Genomic DNA, 25,000 nt, shown 5'->3' with positions numbered 1-25,000 from the left:
CTGTGTTTGGGATCCCCACCTCTGCACTTCCCAAATTTCCTCACTGTACATATTTCAGATGCTTTGCCAACAGGACTGAGCCCTCAGGGGGTTTATTCACACCTCTGAGAAGAGGCAGAACCCCTTCAGCCTTCTTGTTCCCTCCAGAACTTTCACATTTGCCCACTGAAATAAATATTCCAAGTCTCCCCTTTCAGGGTACCTCAAAAATACCTGGCATGAACAGTAGCCTGCCAGTGCCATCGATGCCAGGGCCAACACCTGGCCAATAAAAAGCAACCATTTAGTATATTTTAAGCACTAAAATGCTGCTTTAGAAGTAGGGAGTGCCATGGTGGAAATCACTAATTATTTAATACTATTACTTTAATAGAAAATTCACGTTTGATGTATTTTTAGCTTCCTGGCAGCACCTCATGGAGAAGTTCCTCCTGACAGGATCTGGGACAGCAGGACTTCCATAAAGTCATTCTCCATATGAACACAAGCAGCTTAAAATCAGCAAAACACTCACGGTTCTGTTTTGGGGATGTCTTAACTCCTACCTGAGCACTGCAGGAACATGGCGAGGTTTAGGAGAGGAGGCAGAGACCAAGACACAGATCCCAAATCTGCAACTCAAACCTGAGGCACCAACAAAGACCTGTTGGTGTTTCTACAATGCCTTAACTCCAGGTTGAATGATCAGGGACAGAAGTCTTCTCCAGGCTAACATTTCCCATTCAAAATCTCATTCAAAGACCAAATATTTTTTTGCTTTGTTTCAAATACATCAATTTTGGGAGCAGGAGATTGTGCAAAGTAGGTAAAAATAACCTTTTACTGCCTTTATGGACATTTTAAATCCACATAGGAACTGCTGTAGACATAAATACAGGAGACCTGCAGATCACAGAAACTCAACCACTGCCTTATGACTGCAAACTTGGCTTAACTGGCCATATTTTATCATTATTTACTGCACACAACCCTTCCTCCTGTTCTGGAACAGACACAGAATGGGCCTTCCAGAGACACCACGCACCAGCTCAGCTGCAATTTCTAAGTGACTGGGCCAGAAAATTAAATTTCTATTTCCCCATTCAAGATAGAAATAAATGAGGGACTTGCCTCTATTTCTCTTTGTCAGGGAGCTGGGACTCACCAAGAACTTCACCTGGGAGGCTTCAAAATTCTCCTCATCATCTGCAGACAGAGCTTGAGCTGCTCTCCCTCATGGCCCTGTGTGACCAGAGGTCACCAACACCTGACCCAAAATTCAGAAATCCCTGGTGGTGTACACTGAATGCACCTCCAGGTCCCACCTCTAACCTCTTTTTCACCCACTTTCTTGGAGTTCCTTTTTTTGCCAGCCCTGGGAAGGTCACTCCTCTCCTTCTCCAGAGGAAATAACAAAAATTAAAGTGAATTTACCTCAATCTGTGTTGTTGGAACTCAACAGAAAAGCAGCCTCACAGGCTGACTCGTCCTGTTAATGAGACACCCAAACCTGCCCTCAGTTCCTAAATAAATCAGAGGATTTGCTGATAAATAAATCAATAAATCAGAATAAATGCAGTTTCCTGATTACACTGATGGGAAGGCAGGACCCTCTGGTCATAGACTGGAACAAGCAGGGAGGTTCTGCAGAAAACACCTCCCAGATTTAGGGATATGCTGCAAGTGTCATTCCAATATCAATGAATCCAAAACAAAGGTGTAAGTAAAGGATTCAAAGCTCACACACCCTGATAAAACACAATTTTCAACTCATCCCCATAAATTAAGCTCACTAACACCAAAATTTCCAATTCATCATGACCTTCGGTTTGAGGTCTTGGTCAGGATCATCAACTGCACCTGGGAGTGCAAAAGTGGGCAGCAAAACTGAGCACAAACTGGGCAAATAGGGAAAAATAAAGTGACAAACTGTAACAAGAACCTCAAATCCCACCTCAGGACACAGAATCCAGAGCTACCATGAAGGAAGTGTGAGACATGGGCTCTAAAATTCAAAAATAGGTCCTGCAAGATTATTGGTCATCATTGCAGGGCTACAAGATAGGAAAAGGAAAAAAGAAAAAGGAAAAAGGAAAAAGGAAAAAGGAAAAGGGAAAGGGGAAATGGGAAAGGGGAAGGGGAAGGGGAAGGGAAAGGGAAAGGGAAAGGGAAAGGGAAAGGGAAAGGAAAGGAAAGGAAAGGAAAGGAAAGGAAAAGGAAAAGGAAAAGGAAAAGGAAAAGGAAAAGGAAAAGGAAAAGGAAAAGGAAAAGGAAAAGGAAAAGGAAAAGGAAAAGGAAAAGGAAAAGGAAAAGGAAAAGGAAAAGGAAAAGGAAAAGGAAAAGGAAAAGGAAAAGGAAAAGGAAAAGGAAAAGGAAAAGGAAAAGGAAAAGGAAAAGGAAAAGGAAAAGGAAAAGGAAAAGGAAAAGGAAAAGGAAAAGGTGAGGTGATGGGATGGAATTCCCAGAGCAGCTGTGGCTGCCCCTGGATCCCTGGCCGTGCCCAAGGCCAGGCTGGACACTGGGGCTGGAGCAGCTGGGACAGTGGGAGGTGTCCCTGCCATGGCAGGGGGCACTGGGTGGGATTTAAGGTCCCTTCCCACCCAAACCAGTCTGGAATTTGACAAAAGAGGAATAAATCCATGAATTTTGACATCAGCTTGTGTAAAACTGATGTTGCAAACTGGAATTTGTTTTGTCGTCTTACAAGATCAGGGCTATTTCTTCTCCCACACTGCATTATCACGTGCTACATATCTGGAATGTTATACAGATTTGGAACTCGAGGATCTTTAAATACCCTTCCAATCCAAGACATTTAGCCAGAAGGAATCCCTTGCATCTCCCAAGTACCTCCACAAACTTATTTTATATCCACTCAGGGAACATGGCAATATCAAGCCAGGTTATCTGAGAGAGAGGAAACATTAATTCTCTGGAAACCTTCGACCACACTGGGTCACCAGTGGATTATTCAGCACAGGTATCCTGATGTTCTTCTCCAGCGAGGCAGAGGAGGTTGGGAGGCCCCAGCACCTCTCTTCTATTTTTCCCTGCTTCCCACAGAAATATTTTTCTCAATAATTCCACTTAAGAGTTACACTGATGAGGAGTTTTTACCGTTTCATTTCTCAGCACGGCCCCAAATATCCAGTCCCAAAAGACTCTGGATCAAGAAATCTGCACCCTCAGTTGCTTTGTGAAGATCCTGTTGCCAAAGATAACCTGGCCTAGAAAATTAAAATATGAAACATGCAATGCAAATGTGCTCCACTACGTGAACAAAGCGTAAGATCCTCACTGGGCTAAAAAAGGAACAGCAAATTCTTCAGCTTTCTGTGAATTCCTTTGTAAATGTGCACGTTAAAAATAATACTCATTAAAGTGCTTAAATGCAATAAAACTGAACTATTTCCTCACTGCATATAAATGAAGTCAGTATCAAAGTGCTGATTTTTTTATTTGTGTTAATTTATTTTTACTGATTTTTTATTTGTATTAATTTATTAATTTTTATTTGTATTAATTTATTAATTTATTTGTATCAATTAATTTAAGCACTCGTTACAGAGCTTAAATGTAATAAAATAGAACTACTTCCTCACAGTATACAAATGAAGCCAGTATCAAAGTACTGATTTTTTTTATTTGTATTAATTTATTATTAAGTTGAAAGTACCTAATGGATAGAGGTAAGATGTACACAGCACTTTTCAAACACTAATTCACAACATCCTTCCAAGAATGCTGCAGCAGCAGCAAATAATTCCCAGAATCTTCTGGCTTCAGTCTCAAAATTAAGGTGTGCTTTTGCTTTTTCTTGCTTGTTTTTTTTTTTTTTTTTCTATTTTTTTTTTTCTTTTAAGGAGTTTGTATTCAAGCAGCCAACAAACCAACTGGGAAGAGGTGAAGTGTGATCCCATGGAGTCACTCAGCCTCTTGAGTGGTCCTGGTGCCATCACACAGCGCTGCTTAAACGAACCGCAACTGGAATTCCCGAGATCCAAATTATTTAAACAGACATCCTGGAAGCAAACACAGGAGCAGCCCTACCAGTGACCCCTGATGGGATTTCACAGATTCCAGGCTGCTCAATTAGCAGGCAGGCCTAAAATCAGTGCCTTGCTTGGAGGAAGTTCTCACAGGTAACCTGCCAGGAGAGGAGGAGTCTGTGAAGGCACAGGCAGAAATTTGGGTTATTGGGGAGTGAGAAGCAGGTGGGGTTGGGGAAACACCCCGGTCCTGCACTTTTTAAAGAACGATTTGATTTTCCAAAGCATCTAAAGAATATTACAGGGGTTTTCCTCAGTTGGCAAGGTTCATAGTCACACGTTCACCTGATGGGCAGCCCCGTTGTTTTACAGAACCTGCAGCATCAGGAGAATCCTCCTCACGCTTCGCAAGCCGCCACAAAGAAGAGGCTGCTCCTCATCTCGTGCTCTCCTGCCAAACCCAATGAAGTCAGCACGGGCACAACATGTTTATACAACATTAAGGGTTCACGTTAAGCTGAAAGCAAGGAGGAAATTTGACTTTCAGATTGACAAATGAAGAGTGCTGGTGTATTCTGGAGCCTGCAACAAAGGAGTCGGTTGTGTTCTCGCCCACCGCGGATCCCTAACAAACCCTCCTCCCTGCAAGGGTGGTCAGAGCTAAGGTCACAGCACCCTCCATCTGCATTTCAGATCTTGACTTTTGTTGGCTTTACTACTTCTTTTGGCATTAAATATGAATGATGTTCCCCGAAACATTTGGAACATTAATTATAGGGAAATAAACATAGGGAAACGTCGGGCTCCGGTCATTGTTCACCCACGGAATGACAAGCGGGAGCTTCCAGCAAAGTGCTAAAATATAAAAGGGTGATGTTCATTCATGTATTGGTCCAAGCTGCAGCACTATAAAGTACATCAAAAGGTGTTAATGGTTTCAATATTTATCTGCTGCAGGGAAGCACTCTAAAAAGAAGACAGAAAAAAATTTCTGCTAATGGCTGTGTCTCTCCATTAAAATGAAAAGCTTAATGCATCTTATAATCAGAGGACAATTTGCAAATCATTAAGAGAAATGTAAAATTCCATTAAAATACAAATCAAGAGTCCCTCACTGGACTAATAATCTTTTTGATATTATTTTGCATTTCACTATTTCTGTTCCCAATATCCAGGCACCACAAATGATCAGTTCTTGAACATGCTATTTACCACAGCCTACTTCTTTAACGAGAGACTGAGAGAAGTATAATCTGCTATTCAGAGCAGGTACTAATGAAGAATTCCATATATTCTGAAATTTAATTAAAACCCCAAAGATTTCAAATTAGATGCAATTTGAAATGCCTGGGGCAGAAATACATGCACTTGCGTGGCAAGGGTATCACGCTGAAAGTTGATACCGTAATTGGTCTTGATGTATTTTTGTGTTGCCAGGCTGAAGCACAGAACTCATAACCATATAAAAATTCTCTGTAGATTACCTGCTCATTGAAAATGCCATCACTCAGGTAGTTCTCTACTAAATTACCATGCTACTAAAATGCACAAAGTGATTCGAAGAGAAGAGTGGCACAGCTGGTCGACGCTGCCAATGAGTTATGCATGCGTCGACGCTGCCTTTTTTCTTAGTAAAATATGCTCAGTTGAATATTAAAATATAATTGGCATTCAACCTAAGTAGCTTAAACCATTTTGTTATCTTCTTTTAAACCGATTTGGCTCCTCCACAGTTATTTTCGAGGATGCGATTCACAAACTAATGACACCATCACATTCAGCTAGATTTGTACTATTTTACATTTGTCATAAATAGGGACAATTTCTACAGCCTTCTAGGGATGTCCTTTAATACTTGCTCCTCTTGAACATCAAAGGCCCAATTCATGGGGAAAAAAGAAAGGAAGGAAAAAAAGGAGTGTGCCATTTATGTTGTTCTTGCATATTTTATTCTGAGAAGAGTGTGGGATGCAAATTTCTAGTGAAAAGTGTGTTTTTCCAGTTAAGTGAGACCTTGTTTCCTCCAGAATAAAAATGGAGGTTTATCAGCAAATAAACTGGTCAGGAGATGTGGCAAAACATCTTGGAAACAGGTCAGAAAGGGGCATCCTTAGGTCAAGAAGCAAAATACCTTGATGATAATATTTTTTTTCCTCAGACAAATTTATTTATGTGCCCCTAATATAAAGGTTGTAAGAAATGTCACTATATTGTCATTTCCCCCCAAAAAATGAACAATATTACTTAGAAACAAGGTGCTCACCATAGTAACAGTCCCATTAAGAACATTACCTTTGAAACACCAAACAGGTTAAATGTATATGAGTATTGACGGTATTCCATATCGATACGAGGTTTTAAGTAAACTTGCCTGAAAGTTCATTAATAAAAGGGGGGTGGGAGGCTGTATTTATAAAATCCTTTCCTTTTATCTTGATTGCATGGGTTTTTATTAAGGAGGGGTGCAAAGGTTACGTGGGGCTGCATGTGTGGCAAGCCAGCCAACAAATCAAAGGAAAAATGAATTAAATTAAACTTATTCCTCACAGGTCTGCAATGAGAGCAGGTGCTGAGGTCTGGGGCTCTGGGTGAAGATGAGCACACAACTCTGGATTAAAAAAGTCATTTTCCTACACTGGTGGGGTTTTCCACCTCCAATTCTTACATTTTAATCTAAATCTCATCTACAAGCAGCAATGTCAAAAGTTACCAGGTTGGTCAAAATGTTTCTTAGATCAGGGTCAGCTGATTCCTTTTATTTCATGGGGAGAAAAGGGATGTGATTTTGAGCAAATTCACTTTATAAAGAAACCTCATATGCCGGTGGCTTTTAGAGTTGCTGATTTTAGAGTGAAGCTGCCCTGATTTCAGTCCAGCCAAAGTTCTGTGCAAATATTTATCATGGAATCATGGAATGGTTTGGTTTGAATATTGAATACCCTCAAATTGTCTAAGAACAAGTAAAAATATTGCCATTGCACAGGTGAACACTGGCTGTGGACCTTCAGCCCACTTTTACCTAAAAACATCCTACTTTATTTATAAAATGCTCCTTCATTCTAATTATGGTCCACCTGTAATAATGTTAAGAATACTGGCAAGAAAGGATTGTCCTCCTGGAAACACAATTTTTAAAAATAAATGAGCCTTTCACTGCTTTCCCCATGACAGGACAGACTCTCTCCATCCTCAGACTCTTCCAAGGTCACATCAGTGATGGACACCCTGAAAATTTCCACCAAAACCCCATCAGCACCTGGAATCAGTGCTGCCAAAAAGGAAATTGGCACTTAAGAGGGCCTGAATTGTCCTAAATGGCCCACATCTGGCAGATAATTTACCCCATGAACTTCAATAAAAGTATTTAAGATACACTTAAAACCAGGGCTTCCACTGGAAGTTATGGGAAATTTGGTCTGAATTCAACAGGAATTGGGTCAGGAATTTTGCAGGTATTTCTGTCCAGAATGCATTTGTATTATTATTTTTTTTTTTGTTTAGTTTTGTTTTTAAATACATATAGTTGATAGAAAGCAATGGGCCAACTGGGCTGGAAAAAGAATTAGAGGTATAAAAATAACTGGGCTATTTTGAGGTTTTGCTGTTTCCATTTTTGGAGGTTGGAGAGGATTGATTTCTGTTTGCAGAAAACTGTAGGAAAGTATTGGATTGTAAAAATCCATTAGATGTCTCACAAAACAGTGACTTTCTGCTTATCAAAACTCCTCTCACATGAAATGGTAATAAAAGAAGATGCCAGTCTCTGGAATTTGAATTTTCAGTTGGCAGACAGAAATAGGAAAGCTTGTCAGCTCTCTGCACTTGAATCTGCCATGTCCAGATATGTGAAGTATGAACATTTCCGAGCAGATTATTTCATATTTAACACTTCCTAAAAGCCTAAATAGAAATGTATTTGCATGTCTGATGAAGCTGCAGGGTTGAGAAAGGAAAAATCAGAAACATTTATCAACCTTTTTTCTTCCCTTAATGAATTGAACCTCTAGCACCAAATTCAGAGAATTCCACAAATGGCAGCAAAAATCAGAGGTGAAAATGACATTTTGCATTTACTTAGGAAAGGGCAAGTCCTGCCTCCTCAGCAAATGAACAGAGCAGCTCAAAACTGCAAAATTAAAATACAGAATCCCATGAGCTGGGCCGGAAGGGACCTCAAAGCTCATCCAGCCCCACACAAGGACACATCCAACTGTCCCAGGCTGGTCCCAGCCCCAACGTCCAGCCTGGCCTTGGGCACTGCCAGGGATCCACAGCTGCTCTGGGAATTGCATCCCAGCCCTCCCCACCCTCCCAGGGAACAATTCCTGCCCAATCCCCCCTCTGTCCGTGTCTATAACCTGGTGGGTTCCCACTTGCCTACAGAAATTCATTGGATTTTCCATTTTTACTGGAAACAAGGGAACTATGGAGAGCTGATCCTGGAACTCCTGGTGTGTCTGTTGGCTGAGTTTGCTGCTTTTCCTATTAACAATGGTGATGCTTTAACCATAAATAAATATCTACATCTTATCTATATTGAATCTATATATCTATATCTATATCTATATATCTATATATCTATATCTCTAAGATCCATACTTATATCTATATCTATATCTATATCTATATATCTATCTGCCTATCTCTATATAATTTATATCAATATCTATATAATCTATATCTATATCTATATCTATATCCAAATCTCTAAGATCTATATCCATCTATCTATCTATCTATATCTATATAATCTATATCTGTATCTATATATCTAAGATCTATACATATATCTATATCTAATCTATATCTATATCTATATAATCTATATCTGTATCTATACATCTAAAATCTATACATATATCTATATCTATATCTACATCTACATCTATATCTATATCTATATCTATATCTATATCTATATCTATATCTATATCTATATCTATATCTATATCTATATCTATATTTATATCTATATCTAATCTATATCTATATCTATATCTATATCTATATCTATATCTATATCTATATCTATATCTATATCTATATCTATATCTATATCTATATTCAGATAAACTATATATCTATATAATCTATATCTATATAACTGTAAGATAAAGGAAGGAAATCCCAGGGACTCTGCTTGAAGCAAAATCTGATCCTAAGTCTCAACTCAGTGACACCTGAACAAAAAGGTCACCACAGGACTGCCTAAGTGCACTGAACCTGAACATGTGCATGCCTGAAACATGAAAATATGTGTTTTAAAAATTGCAGACAGTTTATCCACAAACTGGCCCCTGAAGCTTCAAACCTTCCAGCTTTACTTGACAATATCTCAACCAAGTCAACTATTCTTACAATATTTTTTACTGTAGTTTAAAGGAAGGGAAAAGGGATCTGTGATTCCTTTTAGTAATGTAAATGCTTTTCTTAGTGAAATAATTTTAATATATTTTTATATTATATATGTATTATATATATCTTGAATATTTTTATATAAAAATATATTTTTATATATTGAAAAAGTCTGTGGATAAATTGTATAAATATAATATATTATATATATATTATATCTATTATATAAATATAATAAAAGTCTATGGGAAAAATTTACTTTCAGGATACCATAATTAGGGTGAGCAGCACAACCCCTGAAATCCCTTTTAAATGTAAGCATAATGCTGAATTTGTCGTCTTATAAGCAGACAAATTAACAGCCTCACAATCTTGATTTAAATATTCTGTCCACAAAAGGAATAAAAAATACTCTGGCCTTTGCTGAATCACAGAAAAGAAAGAAAAAAAAGTTACTTTTCTTTCTTAATTTGCTGCAAGCTGGGAGTTTTTTATCGTTTCGAAAGTGCAAAAGGAGCAAAGGAGAGGTGCTAGTGCAGGTGCTGGGAGGGTGCAGGGTGCTCAGGATGTATTTTGGAAGGGTTTTCTCCATGGGAGTTTCCAAGGGGAGATCCCAGAGCCCCACAGCCCCAGGGAGGAGGCGAGTCAGGGATGGCTCCAGCTCCGTGGGGTGACCCGGAGGGAGGAGGTTCCTCATCCCAGAACTGGCACTTCCCCTGCTCCCAGCCCCCCCGGCAGTGTAGGAGGCTGGAGGAGCAGGAAATCACAGGGAAATTATTAATTACAGGCCTGGCTACGTCACCCAGGAGGGAGAATGGGGCTGCTCACAGCTCCTTTGAAGGCTCCCGTTATGGATGAGGTGTTTCATCAATATCCCCCTTGGATGAATAACCCACAGCATGCCCGGGGGATTTCAGCTGCAGAGCTCTCCTCCCTGCCCTCCATCCCCAGCTGCTGCTCCTGGATCCCCCTGCACAGCTGGGCTCTGCCTTTGCCTTGGAATGTGCCAGAATCATGGAATGGTTTGGGCTGGAAGGGACCTTAAATTCCATCATGTTCCTGACACCTCCCATGTCCCAGCTGCTCCAGCCCCAGTGTCCAGCCTGGCCTTGGGCACTGCCAGGGATCCAGGGGTGCCACAGCTGCTCTGGGAATTCCATCCTGTGCCAGGGCTGCCCACCCTGCCAGGGAGCAATTCCTGTCCAAAATCCAACGTAAACCTCCTTCAGGTGAAAACCATCAATGCCCCTACTGCCACTTCCAGACCTCTGAGCCTGACAGAATTCCCAGCTCAGGTGAAGGAGCAGGAGGACAGAGCTGGACTGAGGGAAAAGCTCAGCTTTGCTCCAGGCCTGCACCCTCAGGACGAGCACTGGATGGAGGAACTCCACCCCGAGGAATCCAAAGGACTCACCCAGCGAGGACAGCGTGGCAGGCAAGGAGCAGAACGCCAGGGTGAAGGAAAACCCTGCTGGGCCTCCAATTTCCTCTGTCCTGTGCTCTAATGAGCCATCTGGTCTGCCAACACACAGCACAGCCACCCTGTGCCACCCTGTGCCACCCTGTGCCACTGCCAACACACAGCACAGCCACTCTGTGCCACCCTGTGCCACCCTGGCACTGCAAACACACAGCACAGCCACCCTGTGCCACCCTGTGCCACTGCCAACACACAGCACAGCCACTCTGTGTCACCCTGTGCCACCCTGGCACTGCAAACACACAGCACAGCCACCCTGTGCCACTGCAAACACACAGCACAGCCACCCTGTGCCACCCTGTGCCACCCTGTGCCACTGCCAACACACAGCACAGCCACTCTGTGTCACCCTGTGCCACTGCAAACACACAGCACAGCCACCCTGTGCCACTGCAAACACACAGCACAGCCACCCTGTGCCACCCTGTGCCACCCTGTGCCACTGCCAACACACAGCACAGCCACTCTGTGTCACCCTGTGCCACTGCAAACACACAGCACAGCCACCCTGTGCCACTGCAAACACACAGCACAGCCACCCTGTGCCACCCTGTGCCACCCTGTGCCACTGCAGACACACAGCACAGACACCCTGTGTCACCCTGTGCCACTGCAAACACACAGCACAGCCACCCTGTGCCAACCTGTGCCACTGCAAACACACAGCACAGCCACCCTGTGCCACTGCCAACACACAGCACAGCCACTCTGTGCCACCCTGTGTCACCCTGTGCCACTGCCAACACACAGCACAGCCACTCTGTGTCACCCTGTGCCACCCTGTGCCACTGCAAACACACAGCACAGCCACCCTGTGCCACCCTGTGTCACCCTGTGCCACTGCCAACACACAGCACAGCCACCCTGTGCCACCCTGTGCCACCCTGTGCCACTGCCAACACACAGCACAGCCACCCTGTGTCACCCTGTGCCACTGCAAACACACAGCACAGCCACCCTGTGCCAGCCTGTGTCACCCTGTGCCACTGCAAACACACAGCACAGCCATCCTGTGTCAACCTGTGCCACCCTGAGCCACCCTGTGTCACCCTGTATCACCCTGTGCCACCCTGGCACTGCATCCACTCCACGGCTCCCCAAACCAGGGCAGGAATTTCAGGAGTGCCCGACTCACCGTTGCCTTCCCCGTGTCCCAGAGGCACAAATCACCCACCCCAGCCCACAAAATAATAACAGCCCCATTTTCCTCGTGGTGTAGAAAAGCAGCTAATGAGCAGGGTGCATTAAGGGCAATTAATCATTTCCCATTAGGAGTGTGCAGGGGTTTTTCTGAGATGTCCCACTCAGGGGAGTGGGAAAACCTGACTCCCTCTTTGCTCAGTGAAATTCCACACTGCATGCTGGCCATGACATCAGTTGTTAAAATTATTTATGATAATATATAAAATAGAAAGTAGATCAATAGAATTATTAATTATTAATATAAGTTATTAATTATATTATTATATTAATATAAAATATATTTGTAATTCTAATTATTATTCTATATTTTCAATTATGTTTAAAAAGAAATATTTTGGCTGTATATAAATTGGAGAGCCAGTAAGGGAGAAGCTGGGAAACCCAACTTTTCCCTCTCCACAACTCCCTGACAGGGAGTCAGGTGAGGGTCAGGAACAAGGGACAGGATTTGGGGAAATGGCCTCAAACTGCACCAGGGAGGTTCAGTTTGGAGGTTAGAGAAAAATAAAATTCTTCATGGAAAACTGGCCAGCCCTGGCACGGACCCTCCAGGAGTCCCCATCCCTGGTGGCATTCCAAAACCACCCTGGGCACATGGAGTGGCTGCCTGATCCTAAAGGCCTTTTCCAACCCTAATGTTCTGGGATTCCATGATCCTCCTGCCTGCCTCCACATTCAGATTCCTCCTTTGCCAATGCCAAGTGACGAGAGGAATGCTTGATTTTGTGTTTTAAGTGCTTTTAGACACATTTACCCCGTTTAACAGTAATTTGGAACATTAAAGGCACTTTAGAAAAATGTAAGATATAGGAGAAGCCACTGAAACAGCAGATACTGAATTTTTATAGAATTTCTTAGTGAATATAAAACAGGTCAGCTGTACTTTCTAAATCTGCAAATCTCTCTGCTTTTGTTATGTCAGAGTTGATTGTCACGATTTTTCTCTCCACAATTGAAAATGATGTTTTCAAAACTGGCACAAAAGCAGCTGCAGAAAACTGACCATGAATTCAGAAGTGTTTCATCCCAAAAGCACTTTACACTTTCTTTTTTTTGCTAGATGAGGAACCTTTTTAATGTGTTTTTTTGGCATAAGCAAAACCCTCCCAGTCCCCAGATGAAGTTAGTGCAGAAAAAGAAAATAAAATTTGATGTAGGCACTGATTAGGAAGAAATTATGCATCAGTCAGTCTTGATTACAAAAACACTCGAGTATGGAATTTGAATCCTCTCTCAAAGAGCAATACTGTACATGGTCATTTACAGGGAAAGGGGAGGAAGAGCCACAGGTTTGGATGATTGTGGAATCACAGAATTCCAGCCTGCTTTGGGTTGGAAGTCCCTGAAAGCTCATCCACCTTCCACTGCCCCAGCCTGCTCAGGCCCCACTTGAAAAGCTGCTGCTGAACAGAAATGGAAGGAAATCAGAGTGAGAAAAAGCCTTTCTGGCTTTGGATCCTCAGCTCTCACTGATGTTTGTTCTGTGTTTTTAAGTGCCTGGAGAAATGAGCAGGCACTTTCAAATGTAAATGTGCAAAAGCAAATAAATACCAAATTCCTAATTTAGCAAAACTGCAATTCTGATGTGCAGATAAACTGAAGTGAAATCCATCATAATTTGATTTTTATATCTCCTTTCTCCTAAATAACTTTAAAACCAGTTCCTTCCAATTCTTGACATCTATTCCCACATTCCTTGTAACATCATTTTTTTTCAGTTTTATGAAAGTATGAGGAGGAGAAAGTGACAGAAGAAGAGAAACAGAAAATCACAACAGAAATCATTGTGATTTGAGCCAATTAATTCCTCATTAGCATTTTCCATGATGTATGAGCCTTCCCCCCAATAAACAAAGCTAAAAATGAGTTCAGGAGCCCATTTAGGAAAACTAATGAAAAGAAAATGTATTTATATATTTTTATTACTGTTTTGTCTGTAAAATTTAATGTTTTATAATCTTCTGATGGATAATCTGGGAGGGAGAATTCCCCTGCTGCTGTTTGGAGGTGGCAGGAGCAGCAGCAGCAGTGATATTTCCTAACCAGCTCTGCCCATTCACATCCACCTCAAAGTTTCCACAACTTCATTTTACCCCAACTATTAAAAAAACTCCTCAGCACCTCCCTGGAATTTGACTGTGAGAGATCTGGCACTGGGGAATGTGCATAACATGGGAGAGGAAGTGCAGAAGGTGCTGATGGAAACAAAGCTGCTGTGCAAAGCTCAGAGATCCTGGGATTGAGGATCTCAGAAATTGTGGCATTTGGGGCAGGCAAGAAGGCACTGTGAACATCAGATTCTGAGATTATTAGTAAAAGTAAAAGTAAAATTATTATCAAAATAAAAATCAAAATTAAAATATAACAACAACAATAATAATAGTAATTATTATTATTATTATTATTATTATTATTATTATTATTATTATTATTATTATTAGTAGTAGTAGTAGTAGTAGTAGTAGTAGTAGTGAAGATATTGGGACCCATTTAATTTCAAATGATCAGTTTCTGTTATGAGGCCTTCAGAAACACACACATGGGAAATGGTGAGGAAGAACTTTTCTCAGGTGTTGCTTTTATCTAAATTCATAACCAGAACAACGTTGTGGTAACAATGTTCTTTGTTTAAAAATATTACCTATGATAACTTTGAGGAATAAAACCACAGCAACCTCACACAACCGATCCCTGACTCTTCCCTGGCACTTCTGACAGGGACACAGAAGCAGGGAATCCCCGAGGCTGGAAAATCCCTCTGAGCCCATCAATTCCAGCAGTTCCCCAGCACTGCCGAGGCCACCCGTGTCCCAGGTGCCACATGCAAAGGCTTTTAAACGCCCCCAGGGATGGGGACTCCACCACTGCCCAGGGCAGGACAAACCTTTCCAGGCAGAAATTCTCCCAAATCTCCAAGCTAAACCTCTGCTGATGCAATGTGAGGCCATGTCCACGTCCTAGGAGCAGAGCCAGAGCCCCCCTGGCTGCACCCTCCTGTCAGGGAGCTGTAGAGAGTGATGCCAAAGCCTCCAACTCCCACTTCTTGGTGGCCAAAAGCTACTTTAGGTAGCCCCAGCTCACGGAGCAGCTCACACCCCTGCAGGTGTGTGAGACATCATCCTGTTTCCCATTCTTGGGAGTCTGGAGGTCATTTGGGCTGAGAACACCAATACCCAACCTTTCAGCGCCGGCAGCTGAGCCACGTCGTTTTACAGAGCGAGGATGAGGGGGATGGCGCCAGGGGCTGATGGCAGAGGGCAGGGAGGGTGGCACTGACCTCTCTGGAGCAGGGGGTGGTGGAAGGCTGGCACGGGCAGGGTCTCTGTGGTCGCTGGCTCACAGAAGTAGGCTCGGAGCCAGGCCGTGCACTGCTGCAGGGGCTCCGGCATCTCCTCGGCCCCCTCGCACACCTCGCAAGCTGCCCAGGGCTCTGCCCTGCTGAGACACAGAGAAGTGCAAGGTTACAGTGGTAAAAGTGACAAAACCAGGCTGGACTGGGCTCTGAACAACCTGCTCCCTTGAGTGGAACAACGCGGGCTTGAAGGTCCCTTCCAAGCAACACAACGCTGCGATGCTGCCATAAACCTGAGTATTCACAATGTATTGGCAAAATAAAAACCTCAAAGCATCTAATCTGGAGTCAGATGTTTATTCTTCCCGGAGAAAAGTGAAGGGATTCCTCACAGCAGTAACAAAAACTCACCCTCATCACCTCCACAAATGCAAAGACAACACAGTGTTATAAACACCTGGAAAAACCCACGGAAGATGGGTACGAGGGAACAGCCACTGGGAAATGTCAGCGAGCAAGAACACCACCCAAGCCCATGGAGGGTGACACATCCTTGTGCTTCCAGGAGGGATGGAGGTGAGGATTGTCCTCTGTGTCCCCTGGGGTCCAGCCCCTTGTCCCCAGGCCATCCCTGGGGAAGGAGGGAAGGAAGCAGCTCCCGCTTCCTCCAGCGCCGCGGCAGCTCTCTGCTTCCCTGCCCTGATTGAATTGGAAGGAAGCAATTGAGAATTCATTTGATTTTCAATGGCAGCTCGTGCTTGCAGGGGCTGAGGAGCAAAGTGAGCGAACAGAAAGCACCTGTAAATAAAAATCTGCTTCTTCCCTTGCTCCTTCTTTTTTTTCTTTTCCTCTGGAAGAGCAAGGTGTGGAGGAGAGCGGTGAAAAAGGGAGCCCTGGATTTGCACATGGAAACACCAATAAAACAGAAAAACTCCATCTCCTCACGGCTCTGGGAGCAGGAGCTCTGGACTCAGCCTCCAGCTGCTGACAGGGACCAGCCCAAGGGCACCCAACCACCATCAGTCACCCCCAAAACCAGTGGGGAGCAGCCAGGGAGATTCTGGGAGCACCTCAAGGGGCTCCAGGAGAGCTGGAGAGGGACTGGGGACAAGGGATGAGGGACAGGACACAGGGAATGGCTTCACTGCCAGAGGGCAGGGATGGATGGGAGATTGGGAATTGGGAATTGTTCCCTGGGATGGAATTCCCAGAGCAGCTGTGGCTGCCCCTGGATCCCTGGCAGTGCCCAGGGCCAGGCTGGACACTGGGGCTGGAGCAGCTGGGACAGTGGGAGGTGTCCCTGGCATGGCTGGGTGGCCCTGGGTGGGATTTCAGGTTCCGTTCCGAGCCAAACCATCACACACACATTCCTCACTTCTCCAGGTGCTCCCTGGCAGGAGCGTTTGGATAGGATTTATTTTTAATTTTCCTTTTAATTGCTGCTTTTAATCACAGTGCCCTGCCACTGCTGAACATCTCCAGATGTTTTTGGTGGGGTCGTTCTCCCAGCAATTCAACACCAGAGGCTTTCCCAACACCTGCCACCTCCACGGCCACCCCCACTTTAGCCAGGAAAGGGAATGCTTTGTGAGGCAGAAATGGATTTGCTCTCCAGGAATGCTCTTTTCCTGCTGGACACACTCCACGTGCCAACACACACACCCAGAGCTTCAAACTGGCAGGGAGCTGAAAATAAAGGAAAACCTTCACATTCATTTTGCTTGGCTAGAGGTGGCAACAGCTATTCCTGGGAATTTGACAGCTTTACTAGAGAAAAGGAAGGCACAGAACTCATGCATGGAGTCTCCTGCTGGCCCTCCTCCCCTCCCTGCCCTTCCCTCCTCCCCTTTGCCTCTCCAAACTTGCACAGCAGAACTTCCACAAACTACCTCGGCATTAAATATCCCACTGAAAACACCAGCTGCCTTTTAAGGGATTTTCTCAGGCTTCAAAGTCTTAAGGACCTTTCAAAGAGCAGAGTCCAAGTGGTCTCAAAACCTCGGTAAGAAGAGCAGAGGAGTTACATCATGGGAAATTCCCCTCCTGGAAGGAATCCCTCTGCTCAGGGTCGAATTTCTTGGAAGGTTTCTCGACACCCTACTCCAGGCACAGATCTTTGGGCACCTCTGAGTCAAGGCAGACAGGAACAAGCTGAAATTTTGGGAAAAACACACACCTGAGAGTCACATGAACTACCTGGGTGTGGGAATCCAGAGCTTCCCTCTGGCTGCCCTGGGACCCTGGCAGGGGTCAGGAACCCCCTGGACAGAGCCCCAGAGACACTGGCTGTGATCTCTGTCCATGGAAAAGAGTTTTCAATCTCACAGGATCAATTACCAGCTCTGAGTGTTTGATATCAGTAATAATTAAGTGTGGCACGGGTGCAAAGGTAAAATTTTAGATTTCTAGATGAGGGGTTCAAAGGGGACAAGATGGAGGAAATTGCAAGTGCAGTGTCACACTCTGATGGAAGTGGAAACTATTTAAATAATATGAATGTGGTTTAAATAAATGTTCCTCATGATTCCAGCCCCACTAAAAAAAAAAATAAAAAAATTGTTACTTTTTAAGTAAAAAATAAAAAATTCTCCAGGCTGAAAACAAAGCAGTCAGATTTCTTACACACTTTGCTTAGGATTTGGGTTTTCTATTTTTCAATGAACACACTTGTGTTACTTTCCTGTGTAAAAGCAAAATTGCATCTTGTTGATCACAAGTTTAAGATTTAAATTTTCCATAGGCAAGCAGTGAATGGCCACTTTGGCCACCACCCTGTGCTGCTGCTGCCTCTGCCCCTATTTCCTTGGGGGTCACCCAGGGCAGGACATTAAGAAAGGCCCTTTTTTCCTTTTTCATTCCTAAAGCTGAGGCCCTGGTGTTGAAATCCGTGGTATTGATGATTCCAAGATTGTAAAAGTCTCTGTCTTTCAGCCCCCTGCCAAAGCAGAAGCCATAATTGGTCTGTGCTGGTTTCCAGGTTGTTTATTCTGTTTATCTCTCACATGTTCTGCTGCCCTGCCCAGCTCTGTCCTGCAGGGCAGCGTGTGGGGCTCTGCCCTCAGTGGGATGTGACAAACATTCAATACCAGAAACTCCCTGGGCTGGATTTACAAGAACGTGCCAATATCTGTCACCTACGTTGGACAGTGTGTCCCCAGCCTGAACCAACAGAAAAATGCCAACACCACAGTGAGACATGGAGGGCATGAAGAAGGAGAAAAAGGACAAGGCACACCCAATTTCCTCCATCTTGTCCCCTTTGGACCCCTCATCTAGAATCCTAAAATTTCACTTTTGCACCCGTGCCACACTTAATTATTACTGATATCAAACACTCTTTGGCTTCGGGATCATCCCAAATAGCTCAGCCATGATGAGAACCAGAGAAATGCTGGGAGGAGCCATGGCCTGAAGTGGCAGGATGTTCATTATTTATTTCTTTTTGCTGCTTTTTGCCTCGGTGCTTCAGAAACTTAAGGGAAACAAGGCAGACCTTGAGCTGTGCTGAAAGGAAGGGGATGGAACACAAATCTGCTGGCACATTCCCTGGGGAAAAGCCAGGAGCTGGCAGCTTCCTTAGCACAAATAAATACCAGGAGAATGTCACAGCAGCTCCCATAAGATTTATAAAATAGATGTCTATTTATAAAATATTTGTGTATTTTCAATATAATAGATTGGTTGAATGTAACACCCAAAATCCCACTTCCTCGACCTATAGCCAGTTTTATCCCTGGAAAATCACCTCACCTTCCAGTGGTTTGCCTAAGGAGAGATTTAGAAACTGAGCCAGTGAAGAGACCCCTTTACTTAAATTTTAAAATTTTAGATTCTTTTTTTTTTTTTTTTTCTTGTTGAAGACAGAAATGAAAAAAGCTCCTCAGCTAAAAAAAGATTGCAACTCCTCCTAGCCTGGAGTCAACAAAGTGCCATTGATACATGTGGGCAGACTCAGATTACATTATTAATTCTAAATCTTTAACTTTTAGGTAATGTTTTATAATTTAAAATTTTGTCTTTTGTAATTTTACCTTATTTTTATTTTTTTTTTGTGTGTATTTTTTTTGTTGATTTTCTTCCCAATGGTAGGAAGATCCTGGTGATTTTCAGTGCAGAGGTCCATGATCATCATCAGTATAGATAATTCTTAATATTTATATACTTTTTATAATATATATATATGTAAAATAGTTAATAACAGAGCTCCTAAACCAGAGTAAATTTTTACATTTGCAGGAGAAGTCACTGTCGATCCTCTAGGACCTGAATGGTAACTCTTGCCATGAAATACATATGAGGGGCCAGAATAATTTCAAAATTATTGGTTTTTAAGTGGAATTTTTTTGTTTTATCAACAAAATACAGAAGACAAGTTGTCACATAATTCTCACACACCCCAACTCATAACAGAAAAAAGTTGCACTATCTGAAAACTGAAGGCTGTCTTTTTTTTACAGTTGCATAGATCTGTGCTTATCTTACCAAACTAATTTTCTCTTAGAGAAATAGCTGCTGTGTTACCTTCCAAATGGAAGGATCAGTGATGATTAACACACAAAAATTAACATTAAAATGAGACTTATTATTTGACATTATTGGTTCCACGACAACGCAGAATGAGTCGATGTTTTTACTGGAGCCTTCATAGTGAAATTAACTAAAAATGTATTTTATCCACACCTAAACATCATTTTAGCAGCCTTTCTTTGATAGATGATGGCTAAAGCCACCCCAAAACTGCAGCTGAATTATCTGGTCTCTAATGACTCCAAACCCATTACGGGATGCAGAGCAATCTCGTTAAATTTTATTCCAAAGCTTACTACACTGGTGTTTTCTCTTATTTTTCTATCAATGAAGCCCAGGAGGTTTAAGGACAATTCATTATGTATGAGACCCAACTTACAGTGCTTGACTGTTGATTAATAGCAAAGTTTGCTGGGTGTACATTTGCAGCATTAGATGCATACAATATGCTAACTTATTCTTGCACCCAAGCTAATTATTTACCAAAATGACTACTTGAGACTACAATTTATTAAATGCATGCATCCAGTCTCGATTTGGCCCCAAAAGACATCCTGGAATGAAGATCTTTTACTTGATGTGACAACTTCTGGAAACAGTGTTATTAATATTGTAAATGTGGCAAATAAAGAGTTCAAATAGCCGGGTGGCTCTGATGCATTTCTTCCCCACAACTGAATCAAGGAACAAAGCGCCTTTTTAGGTTTAAAATTCATGGCCAAGCACATCCTGACATAGTTTAATTTAGCTGCTTATAAATGAAGTGGCTCTATGATGGGATGGAGAGATTAAAAAAGGGATGAGAGCTGCAATAAACAGCAATAACCCCCAATTCCTGTCCAACAGCCCCGACACTGCTCCTTTTAAGACCTATTAAGGAAAAAATTGATGCATTTAGGGAAGAACACAAGAAATTGGAGCTGAGTCAGGCTTAGTCCTTGTCATACAACCTGTGCAATGTTTCCCTTAGTCTGTTTTTATCTGTTCTGGAGGATGCAAATTCTTACAGATCTCACTGGTGAGAAACTGTGCATCCTCTCTTTAACCCTGGGAAAGAAGAACCTGCACAGAGATTCGTCCATAGGATACCTGATATAAATTCCAAATAAATAATATGACAAATAAATAGATAATTAATTCAACAATACATTAACAGATTAAATTATTGATATGGTAAGTAATAAATAAACACACCTCTTGAGTAAATACAAAGATATCCAAATAGTGTTATTTTTTTCCCCAACTTTTGCAATTAAGGACAATAAATTGGGGGGCCAAACTGGGCTAGCCCAAGCCCATGATCCCTGCAAAGCTGCTCCCTGTTTATTCCCTGCTCCTGGTGTGCACCAGCAAGCAGTTCAAAGGATGGAGTGAGACTCCTGTCTCCACATGCCAAGATAAGGAAAATCAATGTCAATGCCCAAAAGACTCAAGTGATAGCACTGAAGGTCATTAAATGCTACTCGCTGCCCTGGCCCATTACAGTTTTGATTGGAATCCTATACAGGGAGACACAGATTTCAAACAAGATCCTGCCCTGGGATGTGGCACTGCGAGACCACGGCGGTGACTTCCCGAGGAAAACACATCCAGGGAAAACAATGCTCAGTGTGGGTGGGCTTGGCTCCCTTTCCCTGAGCACTCCTTGTGTTTTCACAGCAGTGAATCCCACCAGCAACAAAGATCCCTGTTAAAGCAACAGCCAGGTGGGAGGACAACCACCAAGTTCTGGTTCTTCAAGCACCTCAGTCTTCTCCTGTGCCTCCCAGTGCCCTTTGTTGCTGCTCCATGCCACGCTCCTTCCCTCAATCCCAGACTGGTTTGGGTTGGAAGGGACATTAAACATGATCTTGTTCCACCCCTGCCATGGGCAGGGACACCTCCCACTTTCCCAGGCTGCTCCTGGCCCCATCCAACCTGGCCTTGGACACTCCAGGGATCCAAGGGCAGCCACAGCTGCTCTGTGGCATGGCCTCACCATCCTCACAGGAAGAATTTCTCCCCAGTATTCCATCTTGCCTTTGGCAGCCCCTTTCCCTGTCATTCCTGTCCACAGTCCTCTCCTTAGACTACTTTTAAAGTTCTGCCCTTTTCCTCTGCTGGCCACCACCACCCTGCTGACCTCACGTGAGAGCTGGGGGTGTTCACCTGGAGAACACAACACTCTGGGGACACCTCAGAGCACCTCAGAAAAACCAATGTGGTGGTCTGGACCATCTCTGGACTGCTCAGTCTGACCTTACTGCTCTGCTGAAGATTTCCTGCTCCACCTCCACACCGCTCACCCATTCCAGTACTGCTTTCTTCCTGTTTCCCACCCACAGCTTTTCCAGACTAATTCCTGCTCTGTCCAGATTTCATCCTGCACGTTTCTACCTCATCTGTGTTAGCAGGAATCACCCAGGCATCCAAGACCACCAGAGTCAGCTCTGGTGCTCATCAGCACCGGCAGTTCTGTCGGCTCAGAGACCTTCCCCAGAGACACCCACCCCTCCATCAACGAAACCCTTCAAACACCAACAGCTGGGCCCTACTGAGAGAGCACAAATATTCCTAATATCACAGTGACCTCTTCACAAATACTTCCCTTTCAAATCAGTAGGTTTGGCAGCAGAACGACCGGAAAATTTGCCGAAAAGTTAAAAAAAGCCCATTTTCTGCGCACCTTCTGTGTTGGGAAGGACCACCCTGTTCTAGATTGAGAACGGGGGAGATCGAGCACACCCTGAACCAGCAACAAGCCAGCAGATGCTTCACATTAAATGTTTTAAAGCAGGAAGCAGAACTGGAGCCAAGTTTCAAGCAGCAGCACACTCTGCCCGAGATGTTCGGCAACATTAAGCATAGGTGATATCATCAGCTCCAGCTTTAATTAGGTTAAAAGAAAGTCAGTTAATTTTAGCACTTACAAGAAATTGTTACAAAACATTTTTTTCTTATATAAAAGAAGTCTCCCATCAGACCTGGGAGGTCGGTTTTATCACAGGCAATTAACTGTGTTAGGGCTGGCTGCAGGGGACCCTTAAACCGCACACCGCATTCCCTGCGCTGTGCCGCTGGCCCTGCTGCTTTTGGGGATTCACCAGCACCCCCAGCCCTCTGCAACGCTGCTTTTGGGGATTCATCCCCTCTGCAATGCTGCTTTTGGGGATTCATCACCACCCCCAGCCCTCTGCAATGCTGCTTTTGGGGATTCATCCCCTCTGCAATGCTGCTTTTGGGGATTCATCACCATCCCCAGCCCTGTGCAATGCTAGTTTTGGGGAATCACCACCACCCTGCTGGTTTTGGAGGTTGACCACCATCCCCAGCCCTCTGCAATGCTGCTTTTGGGGATTCAGCCCATCTGCAACGCTGGTTTTAGGGATTCATCCCCTCTGCAATGCTGATTTTAGGGATTCACCACCATCCCAAGCCTTCTGCAATGGCCACAAACCCACCAGCCCTACTCAGCACCCTGCCTTGCAGTGATAGCCCATCTGCTAACTGGTATCTGAAGTCAAATTTGCATTTTTTGTTACATATCTCAGATAGCTGTAATCCCAATTATGCATGGATTAAAAAAAAAAAACAAACCACAAAGCCTAAGGGAGTTAAAATACACATTACAGCCCTTACACTGCAAGACCCAGGTCCCTGATCGGGTGCACGGGGACACTGAAGGACAAAAACTTAAGGCTGAATTATTGGAACTGGGCCCTGACTTTGGATGTCCACCTTGACGTGCGTCAGTGCATGAATTCCAGATGACAGTGAGCACCAAGAATTATAATCAACAGCACCTGCAGATCCTCCAGCCTATTAAAATGAATTAAGATACAGATAAATCAGGAACCTCTGAAGAATTCAACTTGCCAGGACATTTTTCAAAGTGAGTTTGCAGTGTGGGTGTAAAGTCTGTGACCCCTGAGCATCTCCTGCTGAAGTGAGTCCAGAGGCCACACAGATGCTCCAGGGTGGAACTCCTTTGCTCTGGAGCCAGGCTGGGAGAGCAGGGGGTGTTCCCCTGGAGAACACAACACTCTGGGGACACCTCAGAGCACCTCAGAAAAACTAATGTATCCCAGTTAAAACAGCACAGTTAACAGAGCTCTCCAAAGTCTTTCTGCAGGGCTTTGAGGCTGCTACCACACACATCAGGATCTCCCCCAAAATGGCATCACCAGTCAAGAACTGGCTGTGCCTCTTGAAAATTTGACCTCAACCACAAAAATACAACAAATGCAACAGTGGGGAGGACAAAGAATAAAGAGTATTTTGCTTCATTTGGATGAAACTGATGTGGAATTTACTCTTCCCAACACTCCACAGCGCCTTGGTCACCTCTGGGCAGGCTCTGGCAGGATGGGCCCCTCTGCAGGTACCAAGAGAGCCCTCCCCTGCCACAGGCCATCCCTGCATCCTCTGCATCCAGGAGAAAAAGCTTTTCTCTCAGGTAACCAAGCAGGACCCAATACTGGATTGGAAAGCCAGCAGGGCACATCAATAAAACCAATAAAAATACTGTTTCAAAAAGTGCTGTTATAATTAACTGAAATAAGAGTCTATAAACTGCCACCTCAGAAGGAGCTTGTTAAAGGCTGAGCATAGGAAGTGTAATTTAAACAAACACACTCTGCCCTTCATGGACCAGCCTGGCCACAGCATGGCTCTTCCTTCTTCCATCTTCCCAAAAATCTCGGGATCCCAGGGGGATGCCTCATTGCTGGATCAGACGTTTTGGAACTTCTCCTTGCAGAGGTGCTGCCCTGGGGTGGAGAGGTGCTGTGACCTTAAAATCACATCTGAACTTCCTCGCAGAGGGATCTAGGGATTTACAGCCCTGGCACTGCCACATCAGAATCCTGGAATGGGTTGGGTAGGGAGGGATGGTAAAACTCATCTCATCCCACCCTGCCATGGCAGGGACACCTCCCACTGTCCCAGCTGCTCCAGCCCCAGTGTCCAGCCTGGCCTTGGGCACTGCCAGGGATCCAGGGGCAGCCACAGCTGCTCTGGGCACCTGTGCCAGGGCCTGCCCACCCTCCCAGCCAGGAATTCCTTCCTCACACCTCATCACAATCCACCCTCCTTCAGCTCCAAGCCATTCCCATTAGTGCCAACCCTCCTGTCCCATCTCATTCTTACTCCAGAAGCTCCTGTGACGGGCGAGCTGGGCCAGACCACCCTGCTAAG

The 25,000-nt window shown here is 44.0% G+C and overlaps 1 protein-coding gene across 1 annotated transcript in view; it reads right to left on the bottom strand.

Annotated features, from left to right (window-relative positions):
• Nucleotides 1-25,000, bottom strand: part of MGMT (O-6-methylguanine-DNA methyltransferase) — a 136,967-nt gene that overhangs the window by 16,847 nt on the left and 95,120 nt on the right. Inside the window, exon 4 of the mRNA XM_077784490.1 lies at nt 15,284-15,441. Within this exon, the coding sequence (XP_077640616.1) occupies nt 15,284-15,441 (158 nt within the window). The remainder of the gene's footprint in view (nt 1-15,283; nt 15,442-25,000) is intronic.

This window comes from Lonchura striata, chromosome 7, assembly GCF_046129695.1.
Source record: "Lonchura striata isolate bLonStr1 chromosome 7, bLonStr1.mat, whole genome shotgun sequence".
Taxonomy (NCBI): domain Eukaryota; kingdom Metazoa; phylum Chordata; class Aves; order Passeriformes; family Estrildidae; genus Lonchura; species Lonchura striata.
Note: the sequence above shows the minus strand (reverse complement) of the source record. Positions and strands in the feature narration are given on the sequence as shown.